Genomic DNA, 14870 nt, shown 5'->3' on the forward strand with positions numbered 1-14870 from the left:
CCCGAGGCTTTAGGCGACCGAGGCGGTCGCCTAACGCTCGGGCCAGCCTTGATCATATCCCACTTGATGTGATGCATGATAGTGTAAGTGATCACAACATTCTGCACTCTGCTATTTACACCAACAAGGTATAATGTAGACACACAGGTCACTAGAATCAAATATGAAAGCCATAAATTACACCCACCCAAATACTCGATAAGACAGCTGCTCTAACTGTAGTTCTTCTTTTTTTTTTGTTTCCCAAAGCAAACGACGGGGCAAGGAGACGTGTGATCTCGCTGGTCCTCGTAGATTCTTCGCATTTGCCTCGTACATTATGGGCTCGTTTGGTTCGCGGGAAGTATTTTCCCTCCTGGGAATCAGATTCCTAGGAAGAGGATACCTAGGAAAGTACTTTTGGCATGTTTGGTTAACCATGGGAAAGTGACAAATTTCCAAAGTGCTTATGTTTGGTTGACCATCCACTTTCCTAGGAAAGTTATGTATAATTCCTATTATGCCCTTAATAAAAATTAGGTCTTTAATGCCTCTTTAATGCTGAAGGGTCTTTTTGGGAAAAAATAAAAAAGGAGTGATTCCCACCTCATGGGAAAGTAACTTTCCCATGTTTCTCATGGGAAAGATTTTCCCATGAAATGTGGGAATCATATTCCCATGGGAATACAACTTTCCCATCTCTCTCCTTTGAAAACTCTAACCAAACAAGAGGCATTTCATTACTTTCCCGTTGACCACACTTTCCCCCCTCCTTTTCCTGCGAACCAAACGAGCCCTATGGGTGACTTCGGTGGGACTTTAAGTTGCTGCCATCCAACGCAAAAGCCATGCTCGATAGTTCCGATGATCATTTGATACGAGCCATCCGCTCGTCCGGACGCAGCAACGTTCGAGTTAAGTTCGCCACGCAACGCGTGCCTCGCGTCCACCCAACGCTCCCGTTCCAGCGGAGCACCAGATCCTCAGGAGCACCAGATCCTCCCGCCCAATGACGCTCGCCCCTTCCCCTATAAATACTCCCTGCCCTCCGATCGGAAGCTTTCGTCTCGCCTCGTCTCGTCTCATTTCTTCTACCAAGTAAGAGTTCTAAAGACTCCATCTGTTCTCCTCTTCCCCCAATCTCCTCCCCCCTTCCATTCTCTTCTCTCTTGTTTTTTTTTTTTTGAAATTTAAGCGAAGATATTTGAAATTCACGGTAGATTTTCTCGATTTTCTCCAATGTTTCCGTCCAATAACTCTGGAAGTTTTCAAATTTTTCTAGATCTGAACATTCTAATTAGGTAGGAAGCTGTGACAACTCCAAGTGTTGGCTCGCGAGGTTCAAGTATTTAGAATCTTGATCCCCCGGCCACAAGTTTTGAAGCAATTCGAATAATAAAGAGAGGACTGTTTCTGTATAAATTTTGCGATGGCTATGATTACGCCCATTATCTTTGAAATTTTTGTGGTTCGTGAGGTATCTTTGATTTCGCGAATGAATCACAAGATTCTTGAAAAAGTTTCAGAAGTCTGCTCCGTGTATTTACGGATATTTTCAATCCAAGAACCTTAGAATTTCTGTCCTTTTGTAGATTTGAGGAGTTTTGTTAGGCAGAGAGATCCGTGAAGCCTCTGGATGCTGGTTTTCGGGTTCAAATCTCTCCTTCTTTGGTTTCTTGTAATTTTTAGAAAGTTTTTATTAGTTTGGATGCAATGTTAGAAAGAGAAAAAGAGGATGGTTTGGTCTGCACATCTGCTGAAGTTCTATTGGAAGAAAAATTATCAAGAAATACTGGATGAATAGGATTTTCGAGGGATCATTATGATAAGGGTTTTTAGTGCATATGAATTTTGCACGTGTCACAGTTCTTGAGATTTGTTTGATTTAATGAATGAAGTGGGGGAGTTGCACAGCAGTGTATTTCAGACAACGTTTCAATAAAATAAACCAGCTCCACAATTTTTCTTGGATCGTCCTCCCTGTTGCCATAGTTCGCTCTATGCACTGCTATGATCAAATAATTAAGAGTTTCTGGTTACAGTTCTGTCTCGTTTCCTAATATATATTGGATCTTTCTTTCTTGATCTAGTCATGCAATCTTAATCTCATAATACAAATTTTGCACTTTTTTTTTGTTAACTAGGTAAGTGAAGCATTCCAACTGATCATCGGCAAAAGTTTGAAGAAATGGGATCACTCACAGATCCATACTCACTGAGATCTGTAGCTGGTTTGCCTGCACCCTTTCGTTCCACTTTTAGTTTCAGGTGGTACATGGCTCAATTATAAACTAATATCAGTATTAACATTTCCTTTTTTTTTCCCAAGAACATTGCATTTTATTGATTCATTCTGTAAGTTTTTATGGCACAATAGAGGGACAAATTTAATTAGCATAATTGCAACTGTGTTGTTTGGTTATATTAGAAGTCCGCCTGGTTACACTGAAGCTTTTCTAAAACTGGCTATATTTTGTATTGCTTTGTATACGGATTATATTTTCCCTCGTACCCAAAGAGATGGCCCAATTCCCTCTGCATAGAAGGTATGATCGATAACAGAATTGATTCTGTGTTTCTGAACTTAATTACACAACCTAGACCTTTCAAATTATTAAATGAATTATGAATCCAGTCCATAAAATTCCTCGGTGATAGACATTCCAGAGATTTTTTTTCAAGGATTTCCTGCCTGTGTAATCTTGGCACAATAACAAATTCCTAAAAAATATACATTTTGGGAATATCTCTAAAATCATGATCTGATATTGATTTTCCATCAATTCATCTACTTGACAAAGCCTAAAACCACTGTGTTATTACAATAATACAGTGCCTTGATGAGTGCAAGATGGATGCTGTCTTCATGAACTTCACTTATGCTCTCAAAATTTGACAAGATGCTTTTAGATGTAATGATGATTTATCTGTATGCAGGTATTTTAATTCCTTGCAAAGCGAATGCTATTCCGGTTGTTTCCTCTCAGATATAAACATGGTCATTTCAGCACCAACTGGAAGTGGTAAAACGGTGCTCTTCGAGCTGTGCATTTTGAGACTTCTCTCAAGGTTCCTTTCACAGGAGGGAAGGTTTAATCACATAAAAGGAAGCCTTAAAACAGTATGCTCCTAACCTACCAAGCATGTGTTTCTTTCTGTTTTCGGCGAGGCAATCTCCAAAAGGAACAAAGCAAGTCATTAAACTTGAGTCCTTTAATTTTGATAGAAAACATTACTTTGACCTTACTATCGGTTTCAACCAAGTATATCTAAGTCTTAAAGGCTAAAATTGATTTGATGATTCTCCTATATTTCAATAATAGCTATCTGAATTTTGATTACATCATATAGTGGGTGCTGTGACTAATTACCTGCCTGTTGATGCCTAACTCGAGATCAAACCATTTCCATTCAATTCCTTGTTCCAAATCATCTATAATATGTCCAGACTCCAGACATGGTGGAGATGCTGAAGGGACTGAACTGTGTCAATCCTTGTGGAGCGGGATTGATGAGTATAGACATGCATACCTGCACACAAATAGATATGATATGATGATATTCTAAGTCATTATTCAAAATGAACTGTATATACTGCAAGTCTTTTTTCCCTTTATTGACAAATATTAGATATCTGTTGGATAATCTTTGTTTCTTTATGACAAATGCAAAAAGATCTATATAGCTCCGTCGAAGGCTTTAGTGCAAGAAAAGCTCCGTGATTGGAATATGAAGCTTGGTTCATGGGGAATTAATTGCTTGGAGATGACTGGGGACAGAGAATTTTATGAGATAAAAAATATACAAGAGGCAGATATCATTCTTACCACTCCTGAGGTGAATGGAGAAAATTGCCTTTGATCTTTTTCCTAATATTATAAGGTAATTAATTTCATATTCAGTTGCTGCCTTCCTTTTGTTAACTGGCTGTTATTACAGAAATTTGATGCTGTCACCCGTCATGGCATAAGGGGTGGTGGCTTAAGTTTCTTTAGTGATATTGCACTCGTACTTATCGATGAAGTTCACCTGCTTAATGACCCTCGTGGAGCTACCTTAGAAGCAGTGATTAGCAGGATAAAAATGCTTTCTCGCATCTCAGAGATGAGCTCTAGTCCTTTGTCGAATGTTCGCTTCCTTGCAGTTTCAGCCACAATTCCAAATATACAGGACCTAGGTATGGTGTATTTTTCTGAAACTGATTTTTACACTATTATTTGCACTTAACCTAGATTTAGTAAGAGAAGTATCATATTTTTCTCTTTCATTGTTGACATTTCCAATCCTCCAGCGGAGTGGCTGTTTGTTCCGCCTGAAGGGATCAAAAGGTATTCCATAGTGAATCTAGCTGAGGCTATTAAGTTGTCCGATAGCTGTCTCATTCCTTCTAATATATGCACTACAGATTTGGAGAAGAGATGAGGCCAGTAAAGTTGATGACCAAGGTTTATGGTATCCTTCTTCTTCTTCTACCCCACCCGAGAATGCTAAATACAACTGATGCATAACATGCTTTATCTAAGATTGTAATCTTAGCCTAACTTAGGTCACTGAAAAAAATAAATGTCTAATACCTTAAATAATAATTTCCAGATTCCTCTTTCTGGGCCTCAAGTCAAATACAGTGCATATGATATGCAGTATATATGGTGATTTTTTTCCAATGCAGTATGCTTTTAAAATTGAATTTATTTTTATAAAGCAATAACATATGTCATGATGCCATATGTGAAACTATGAACAAGTCAACTTTAATTCAGCATGGTCTTGACTTTTTTTTGGCATGGGGCAGCATATTTTGATGTAGATTATGGAGGGGAAACCATCTCAGAGCAAAGATGTATGACAGTATGACCAATGTAACAAATGAAATTCTAGAGTTGCATTTGGTAGCATTCCATGCACAAGTTCATGGCTTAGGATTTATATGTTTGAGAGATTATTTAGCTGTTGTAATTATAATTTGCCTTTTATCTGATAAGCTAACTTGTCATGGAGTTTCTTTGACCGTCCGAGCCTCTACCTTTGCTGCATTAAATCTGACAATTTCATAATTATTTTTCTCTTGGTTATTTCAAAAACAATAATATTCTTATACGTTCTGTCGGCTATAGATGGGCTTTTTATCGCGTACCACTGATAACATGTTAGTTCCAATGATATTCATTTAACTAGGTTTTCAATTATATTCATTTAATTATTTGTTATGGAGCTAAGCACACCTTGTATTGTTTCTTCATAATACTATTAATCAGCATTATACGCATGAGGTTGCCCTTTTTAATATTTCTCACATCTTTTGCAGGTTATGCTCCAGCAAGAAATGACTTTTTGTTTGAAAAGGTAGCTTTTACTATTTACTTGCACTTTTCTCTCATTTCCCATGACTTATGCAAGAGAACAACATTCACTTATCCTCCCATAGAGAAGTTACTCTTAGATGAGTAGTTGGTTCCCCTCCTGCTGATGATTCTTCTTCTGTTTTATCATGTTATATATCATGCAGCGCCTTCAAAATTTTGTTTTTGGTAAGGACATAACACTTCTGACTTTAGATAGCCTGTCCTTTTTTTTTGTCTGAAAGTTTTTCTTCATATCCAACATTCAATCACTGGCTACAGATATCCTCATGCAACATTCAAAAGGAAAATCTGCGCTAGTCTTTTGTTCTACCAGAAAAGGAGCACAAGAAGCTGCACAGTGCCTCTCTCAGACTGCAATGAACCTCGGTTGCTCAAATCCATTTATAAAATCCAAACAACAACAAGAAAGACTAAAGGATGCTTCGTTATCTTGCAGTGATAAAAATATGCAATCATGCATTCTTTATGGTGGTATGAATTAAACTGTCCTGCTAAACAGTCTAATCTTGCCCATTAGAAACTCCTTTCATAATTCTTCCTTATCATCTAAGCTCCTTTCATTCGTCTTGTGCTGGCCAGCATCTAACTTAAAATGCTTTTTCATATTCTTAGAATGCCAGATATTATTGTTACTCAATTGGCCATGTGTTTATCTTCCAGTTGGTTATCATAATGGTGGGCTTTGCTTGAAGGATCGAAACCTGATCGAGGGTCTTTTTCTGAAGGGTGATCTCCAAATTCTTTGTACTACAAACACTCTTGCACAAGGGGTCAACTTACCTGCACACACAGTAGTAATCAAATCAACACAATATTTGTAAGTTCGATGCATGTTTAAGGTTGCTGTTCAACTTTTCATGCAAATCCATATAAATTGTAATTTTTTAATGTCTCCTTCTAAATTTTTATAAATCATAATAGTTGATGTCTCCTGTAATTTCACAGCAACAAAGAAAAGGGCCTCTACTTGGAATATGAAAGGTCTATGGTATTGCAGGTTGGCTATCTTTGCGTCCATCCCCCCATGTACTACTCATCTCTGACTCTTCTTGATGATACATTAATACTATATTTGTCTTGATTTCTCTTATTTTACTCTAAAAATGCTACCACTGGCACTAAAGCTGCATTTATTTTTAAAAAAATCTTCACAACATGATACTTAGGTCTGTATAGTAATAATTGTAGCATGTTTACTTGTGAAGATTACAACCTTGTTTGACAAGTTCTTTTTAACCATTATATGTAAGACCATCTGTTTTCTGACTTTCAATTACATAACTTATGACTACCTCTAATAACATGGCTTCATATTGGATACTTATGCATGCACATGTACACGATATTTTTTCTGTATATTTGTTTAAATACATATACCACCGGATCCATTGAAGGTTGTTTGATCTTAAGGTGGTTTTTATTTTTGAAATACATTTATGTTTATTATCTAAACATGTTTGACAGTTATCATCATATATGTAGACTGTTTAAGTTGCACCAACTTTATTCAGTGGCCCCACTTTTTTTATGAAATTTAAATGTTATGCCTGGGTATCCGCAGATGTGTGGCAGGGCAGGCCGTCCACCATTTGATGATACTGGAACAGTTGTCATCATGACAAGAAGAGAAACAGTTATTTCCACATGATACAAGTCTTTGTAATTTTGGCTCTCTCTGCTAATTCACAAGATTTTTAATATGAAAATAATTATGGACCTTTTTGCTATCAGAATTTCTGTGACATAGGCTGTCTAATGGTTTGTTATCTATGTAGGTTCACTTGTATGAGAATCTCTTAAATGGATGTGAAATGGTGGAGTCTCAGTAAGTTTCTTTACCTAGAAAGAAAATATATTTGCACTTCTTAGAATTCTTGATAACTTTAGTGCAATTTCAAAGATCATCCATACTACTTTGTTTTGAGTGTTATCATCACCTTAGGTTGCTTTCATGCGCAATAGAGCATCTGAATGCTGAGATTGTTCAGATGACAGTCTCTGATATAAGCATGGCAATTGAGTGGCTGAAGTGTTCATACTTGTATGTCCGGATAAAGAAGGTATGCCATCATTGTCATCTGATGTAATTATGGTGAACAGATGTCAGCCTAATTAGTTATCTGAATTCTGAATGCAAAATCAGAATCCTGAAAACTATGGAATTAAGAGAGGAATTCCTCATGAACGCCTAGAAAAACATTTACGAGGTACTGCTGACTAGTGATAGCTTTATTTTGGTTGCTATATGGTTAAATTTGATAGAGTTAATTGTTTTTTCTTTTTGACTGGCAGAAATATGCGTTCAAAAAATCAATGAGTTATCAGAATATGGAATGATTTGGACAGATGAAGATGGTTTCCTTCTAAAACCATTAGGTGTCTTATATTTCTCATCATACTCCGTGCAAGACTTCTAAATAAATTTTGAGTTGATTCCTACACTTCCCAAACAATAGTGTTAATTATTATTGATATAGCCAATAAAATGATAATATACACATGCTGTTTTGCACCTGTAAGTATGTATAACCTTTTCTTTGCATATCTTGATATTTATCCAATATTTTAAGAAGAGAAACATGTCTTTTGTCTCCTCCACATGATGATACCATCCTTTGCCACCTGGGCAAGGTGCAGGGGTTTGATTCCAGCGGAAGTTGGCCCTCCAAGGGTGGAGTGTGTTAGGGTAGAAAGGCAGGGATTAGCCCCTCCTAATCTTTAAAAAAGGACACAAATATATTAGAACAACACAACAATAATAATAGTGATGGACCATAAAGTTGGCATCAAAGGCTTGATGCTCATGGTTTTTATTGTTCCCTTAGCTCTTTGCTTCCATTTCTTGCAGCTGGAATCGCTCCTGCTTAGTTCTATGGTTATATATTTTCCATTTGGTAGTTCTAATGTGAATAGAGTGTTGAATGGGAATCTCACTAGAAGCTGCATGACAAGTCCTCCTAAGAAATATGTGTTATGAATCTGTACACCTTTTAGCAATGGCCAGACATACTTAAAATATCATGTGAGCTATAATGCTCAATTGCTCAAAAGTATTGCTGAAAGTGCATAACAAGAATCAAGTTATGCAGAAGATATAGCAAAAGTGATTCCATCATGACAAATTCAAATTGCCTAGGTTAGTTCTTTTATCAACTAGAGGGTGGGCCTTGGTGCACAGCAAGGTTGCTCTATTATAATCTGAGTGTCATGGGTTTGAAATATGGAAACAATCTCTTTGCATGTGGGAGTAAGGCTACATACATGTGACCCTCCTCAGACCCCATAGTGGTGGGAGCCTCATGCATTAGGATGTCTTTTTTTAGTTCTTTCTATCAACTAAACTCATCCATGAAGAAAAGACAGAGAACATAAGTGCATGGCTTTTACAACCATAAAATAAGTTTTATAGCATGGCAATATTTTTTTCTGAAACCCGGCTCCTCTTTCTGCAGAACCTGGAAGACTGATGACAAAATATTATTTGAAATTTGACACAATGAAACTTATGGTCAAAGCTCCTGGAAGTTCCAACTTGGAAGATGTCCTTCAAATCATTTGCCGCTCTGAGGAGCTTTCGTGTATGTGCATTTTAGTATTAAGCATGCCACTATTCTTCGGTAAGGAACAAATGTTAATAAAAACCTATGAAAAATAAAGGGATCCAGCTGAGACGCAATGAAAAGAAGCTTCTGAATGACATAAACTCTGATAAAGAAGGTCGACTTCACTTTCATGTCATTGGCGAGAATGGAAAAAGGAAAAAGCGTATGCAGACAAGAGAGGAAAAGATATTTGTACTAGCAAATGACTGCTTGACGGGTGATCCTTCAGTTCACGATTTGTCCCTAAACCAGGTTTCTTTTCTGATAATCAAAGAGATGTTTATATGCTACTTTAGTCTTTGCTCACTAGTTATCAACATTTCATGCAGGACATGAACTCAATATGCTCGAATGGGTGTAGGATTGCCAAATGCATGAAAGAGTGTTTTATGTACAGAAAGAGCTACAAGGGAGCTATAAATTCTATACTTCTTGCTAAATGTTTACACCAGAAACTATGGAATGATAGTCCTTACTTGCTGAAACAACTCCCTGGCATTGGAATGGTCACGGCAAAGGTTTTACATTTCTGGTTCCTTTTTCTTAATTATCATATTGCCTCCATTAGTTCATTGCAGCATTGCTTTTGTTCCTTGATTTGAATGAATTTTCGATGCTAGGCACTAAATTCAGCAGGAATTAATTCATTTGAAAGTATGATAGAAGCTGATCCCAGAAAAATAGAAATAATAACAGGTCGCAAATATCCATTTGGAAACCATATCAAAGAATCTCTACTATCGCTTCCTCCGAAGGTTGAGATACAGATAAAAGAGGTTGAGTGCAAAAGGCAAGGGAAATCAAAGTTGATAATAACATTAACTCGTGTGCCACACACAGTTGCATCCAGCAAACACCACTATGCTGATATGGTATGCTTTTAGGAGTTGAGCTTTCTTGTTGCACTTGCATCATAGTTGTTATGTTAATGAAATTTACAAAACTCTTTCTGTTCTTGCATTTGCGTCCTAAGACCTTTCTTCTATTTTTTCTTTCTCTAAATATTTCTTTGACCAGATATTAAAGGCAGATTTGTTTGTACAGATGGTTGGCTCGGAAGAAGATAATATGATTCTCTTTCATGAAAGAGTGAGGTAACACATTTTTCTATTTTTGTTGATGTAAGGTAACACTTTGTCTCTCTGTTCTAATCTCTCATGATTTCAACTTTTCTCGTTGTTCACCCCAGAGCTGAAGAATTTTCCAGGTATAATTTCTGCTATCTTCAGCAATTGTTTCTATCCATTTTCTGCTTCTGTTCCAAAATCAATTAGAAAATGCTTCTAAAAGCAGTTTTTTAAATGCACTGTTTGTATTACAGCAAATTTAGTATAAATTAGTTATATTACTTTTTTGCCTCGAATTCTTTATACTTGACCCACTTGCAAGTCGCAGCATCTGTTGACAATGCATCATGAACAATTACTTATTTGCCAACCTTCATTCTCTGGATACTATCAGCTATGGCACACTTTTCTGGTTATTTAAGCTATAGATTGTCTAACTAGGGTAAATAAGACAGTGAAACAAAGTAAAATTGTTAGAGTTCTCGATGCCTGCATGCCTAAAAATACCTTGAAGGGGCCATTTCTGGTCTTTCAATGGTAGCTCTTGGGAGAGAAATCTGGTTAAAGACATTAACTTTATGCATAATATGTTCTTCTCACCTGACTGCTGGAGTTCTCTGGAGTCGGTGACAGCCTGTCTTGGGTGAACTGCAAGTTCAAGGTATTGCCTGGTTGTTGTACTAGGGGAAGACAAATCCCAACCCCTTTGCTAGCTAGCTTTGGTTTCCATCTTTTCAATCTGTATCAGATCCCCTAGTAGTTTTTTGATAATCCCTTTTATGTTCCTTTAGCTTCTATTTTTCTCAGGCCACATCCAATAAGAGCAGTAAGTGTGCCTGTTCCATCCCTTTATGGCAAAATGGTTGCTTTAGGAGAGGCTGGGAAGGAGGGACCCCACTAAAGATGGTAGGTCTGTGCATGAAGAAGGTCTTAACCTTTTTTCCTTCCATTGCTTGGCTAGGTTCATGCAAGAAAGAGAAGGCATTCATGCAGGTCGTTCAACACCTAGGAACAGCATTTTATGCATAGAGAAATGATGTCAGTAGAGTGTGAGACTTGGTGCACCGGTAAGGTTATTCTGTTTTGACTTGGGTGTTATGTGTTCGAAATATGGAAACAGCCTCTCCGCACACAAGGGCCTCTCCGCACACAAGGGTAAGGCTACACACATCCGACGCTTCCTAGACCTTGCAATGGTAAGAGCCTTGTGCACCGGGATGTGCTTTTTTCTTAGAATTGATGTCAATAAAAATTGTCAGCTTTTCCATTCATATTCGAGGCAAAATTATCAAGATGCAATGGTCTCCCATCTGTATGCCTAAAGTCTCCACCTAATGATTTGAAGATCATCGCTACATGCAATGTGCATAACCATAATGGTGGCCGTATAAGTGAGCTATCTATCTCATAATTAGTTGTAACAGTTTTGGCAATAATCTAGTTATTGCATTTACCATGCAGTTAAATATTATAGCCATACTGTGATCTAGACATTTGGTATCATAAACTTATTAATCATCTCATAAGGGCATATGAAATATTACAATTAATGTGCTCAATCTCAATAAATCAAGAATAATGTCATGTTAGTTGTAAAATATTGGCTTTTCCAGGCACCAAGTCTACTAATCTGGTAAGGAGAAGACCACAGATAGGACAAGATAATAGAAGGCTTAGCACAGATGTGACTGGAAGTTTATTTTGTGGGCATTTAGTCCTCTGTCATGCTGTTGTCAACCATGGCTTAGCCTAGCACTCAAAGGGGGAAGCTCCAAGGTTATAAACCCTGAAAACCAGAATCAAACACACCATGGATATAATTTTATTGGATAAATTAGAAATTCTGAAGTTTTATGCCTCATGTTGTCTTTGGTATAGCTTCACTTTTTTTCTGATTCTGTGAAGAGCAAACCGACATGATTATACCAAATGAATCCATCATACTCAAGCTAACATAACTGTCAGGCTTTCTCTTTTTTTGTTGCAATACCCCTGAGTATAGGGTCCTACACACCGCATTTTACTCAAATGGATTACATTTTCACAAAATTGTAGCATATAGTCAAGGAACAGTGAGCATCATCTTGGTTTCAAACTAAAATGCACGTAATATGTCAGCTGTGACGGTCACTAATTCATATAGTTGAACAATTTCCATGATCATTAGATAGCAACCTCTTTGTTTTATTATCACTGGGACCTGAAATCTTTTTCTTCATGCATATAACTGCAGGTGATGTTATATAAATTAATTTGTCTAGTTTTACTGAAATGATGTTAGTTTTGATTACTGATATAAAAGCAGAAATTGAAATTTTTTATAATTTTCCAAGGCGAGTTTCTCTTTCCTTTCTCCATCCCAACCATCATTCTTTCTCTCAATAGAAGCATCTTTTATCCGAAGGTTTTTTTTTTCTTTTGTGACTGATGAGACAGTCAGCTTGCAGCCCCTATGTTGCTACGCTTCTCGTGTCGTGCCCTCAAAATGCGCGGGTAACTGTAAAGGCTGATCTTATTTTTGAAGAATATGGTAAGATAAGTTTGGAATAGAATGCTATATTTATGATAGACATCTACTTAAATAGAAGACTGATTCATTCGACTTGCTCTTTGGTTGTACCTTGAAGTCGGTCTCAATGTCCATGAAAAGTTTGTAATTACCAGGGAATCCAGTTTTACTAAGACACATGAGCATGGAAGTAAAGCAACGACAATTTCTTATTCCCTCCCCAAAGATATTTATGTCATAGAAGATGATGACAAGAACGGACCTCAAGCCACAGCCGGGGATACTCAGTTTTTAAGCAACTCAGACAGGGTCCAGTCTTCAGTGTAATTGGTTTTTCCATCTCAATTTGTGATAGGTTGCTTACCTGTAGTTTAGAAAATGCAGGCCTGTTAGGAATCTGTTTTTCTTATAATCACTTCCAACCTCCTTTTTGTTATGTTGATATATTTGGTACCAATGCACGGCAGACCCAGCTTTGATCTCCTACAGGAAGAAACTGATGAAGGTATGTGTACAAGTCCCTCTAAGCCTCGGTAGACCATTGAATATTGTTTTGGATTTCTAATATTTCGTCTGGGTGAACCTGAGATAATAATTGTTTCTCATCATGTTTATCTTTCCCATTTCCTTTGGCACGACTTCACCACTTGTTTTTATCTGTGCAAGAGTTGTTCGCTCCTAAACCCGGAGAAATTGAGAACAAAATCCAGAGCGAGGACATGATATTCGACCACATTCGCAAGAAGTCTAAAAATTTTCCAACTCTTTTGACGTCAGAGGCAATGGATTCTTCGCACCAGCCACTGATCCTGACAAGAAAAGGGACTCCTCAAGCAAACCATTTCGAGCAGAATGTGATTCTGATAGATTCTGAACCTGCCGATGCCTCTCCAAAGCTCACTAAAGAAATTAACTTTTCACTCGAGACAAAGGGAAGCTGCAAGAAAATCACCGGAAGCTCAAGCAACATTTCGGTCAGAGAGTTTTCCAGCAAATTTACAGGTGACTCGAATGGGGGATCGCTCACCTACGGTGACCTGCTGGAGGGTGTCGAAACGGCGGGCTGCAAGAGTGCCTCCCCTATAGAACTAGATCCAGTTCATAATAGGCCAGATGTCCAGCAGCACCGTTCGTTTGAACCACCAGGTGATCGGAGGGAAGTGTCTTTCCTTGGGTTCAAGAGTGTCTTCTCATTTCTGTGATTGATGACTGGATAGATCTGCTGCTTATTAGAAAGCAACTTTCTACCAGATAATGGCATTCCTCACAGGCTCTCTTCTTCTTCCTCCTGTGTGGAATGGTAAAAACACGCCCAAATTCAGTTACTCATTTTGCACTTTGAGGGAGCCGATGTAAATTCTACCGGAAAGGCTGTAGAAGCTTACAGGCATCTGCATTCATACCGTCGAAGGTATAGTCTTTTGACTTCTTTACAGATTCACGCACTCATATTAAGGTCTCTAAGTTGACCGCACGGAGGCGGCAAAATGGTTGGAAATTGCTACTAATAACCTTCCAACGTACGTTTAATCCTTCAGCGTCTCTGTAGCTAGGGCCTGGGCCAGGTTTCCCCATGCTTTTAAGATTAGAAGCAAACGATTTTAAGACGGTAGCCTAGCTTCAATCTGGAATGATTCTTGATATAGGTAATTACACTTCATGGCAACGGTACACCTGTAGATATCATGATGGATGACCTTATACCATGATGGATGATCTAATCCTGTGTGGGATAAGCGATGGGTTGCAATGGATCTTTCACAGGTGAAACTCCAAGGAGAATTGCCTCAATTCTCATACCGGTCCGCCTATCAAACAAGCATGTCATGCCTTTCCCAGCGCACTCTCCTTTCCAAAGTACCATAACCGCAATAGCCGAGTGGTTCCTAACCGTGAGCGGTCAATTATGAAAATGCAATCTCAGTTGTACTTATAGCCCACCGAACAAGAGATGCTAATTTGCCACCAAGGTAGTAGCCTGGTGGTAAGGGGGCGATAATTCCGCCCAAGTTGCCCGGGTTCGAAACGCGCGGGCGTCGATTAAATTAGGGGACCGGATGCCCCACGCCCGGCTGGCTTGTTGGCGGTTATGCTTTCCTTCCACTTGTACCAAGGTGGCGCTGGGGTGACGTACCCACACGTGAGGCGGTGAACCCAGTGGGGTGAGCCCACGGGTCGGGGAAGGCACGCGAAACCTGCGACCTGTATCGAACATTCCCTAGTGGAAGGGGGGCCCAGTAATGGGGCTGCTACGCGGGTGGGCTGGTCCCTCCCCCTCCCCTCCTATTTTTTACCAAAAAAAAAACAAGAGATGCTAATTTCCATGTTAAATCGTCACCATACACGATTC

At 38.4% G+C, this 14870-nt stretch overlaps 1 protein-coding gene across 9 annotated transcripts; it reads left to right on the forward strand.

Annotated features, from left to right (window-relative positions):
- Positions 1-831: 831 nt before the first annotated feature.
- RCK (DNA helicase ROCK-N-ROLLERS) lies at positions 832-14640 on the forward strand. 9 transcript variants are annotated; one of them, XM_088702008.2, is made up of 27 exons: positions 834-1077; positions 2124-2247; positions 2917-3100; positions 3655-3816; positions 3919-4156; positions 4271-4307; positions 4385-4431; positions 5285-5322; positions 5486-5507; positions 5601-5813; positions 6003-6159; positions 6288-6339; positions 6904-6975; positions 7118-7167; positions 7285-7402; positions 7486-7549; positions 7635-7718; positions 8795-8920; positions 9000-9196; positions 9274-9462; positions 9565-9816; positions 9962-10038; positions 10134-10151; positions 12459-12541; positions 12639-12843; positions 12988-13025; positions 13187-14640. In XM_088702008.2, exons 2-27 carry the CDS (start codon positions 2168-2170, stop codon positions 13720-13722), a joined length of 3339 nt encoding a protein of 1112 aa, XP_088558134.2. In that variant the 5' UTR covers positions 834-1077; positions 2124-2167; the 3' UTR covers positions 13723-14640. The 9 variants fall into 9 exon arrangements, with proteins under 9 accessions (XP_088558141.1, XP_088558140.1, XP_088558138.1 ...); XM_039123087.3 differs by having other exon boundaries at positions 9989-10038; XM_088702009.2 differs by lacking the exon at positions 834-1077 and adding an exon at positions 1095-2020.
- Positions 14641-14870: the final 230 nt, after the last annotated feature.

Source organism: Phoenix dactylifera, chromosome 7, assembly GCF_051530095.1.
Source record: "Phoenix dactylifera cultivar Ajwa chromosome 7, Ajwa_hap1_PhDact_Kaust_v1.1, whole genome shotgun sequence".
NCBI classification, from domain to species: domain Eukaryota; kingdom Viridiplantae; phylum Streptophyta; class Magnoliopsida; order Arecales; family Arecaceae; genus Phoenix; species Phoenix dactylifera.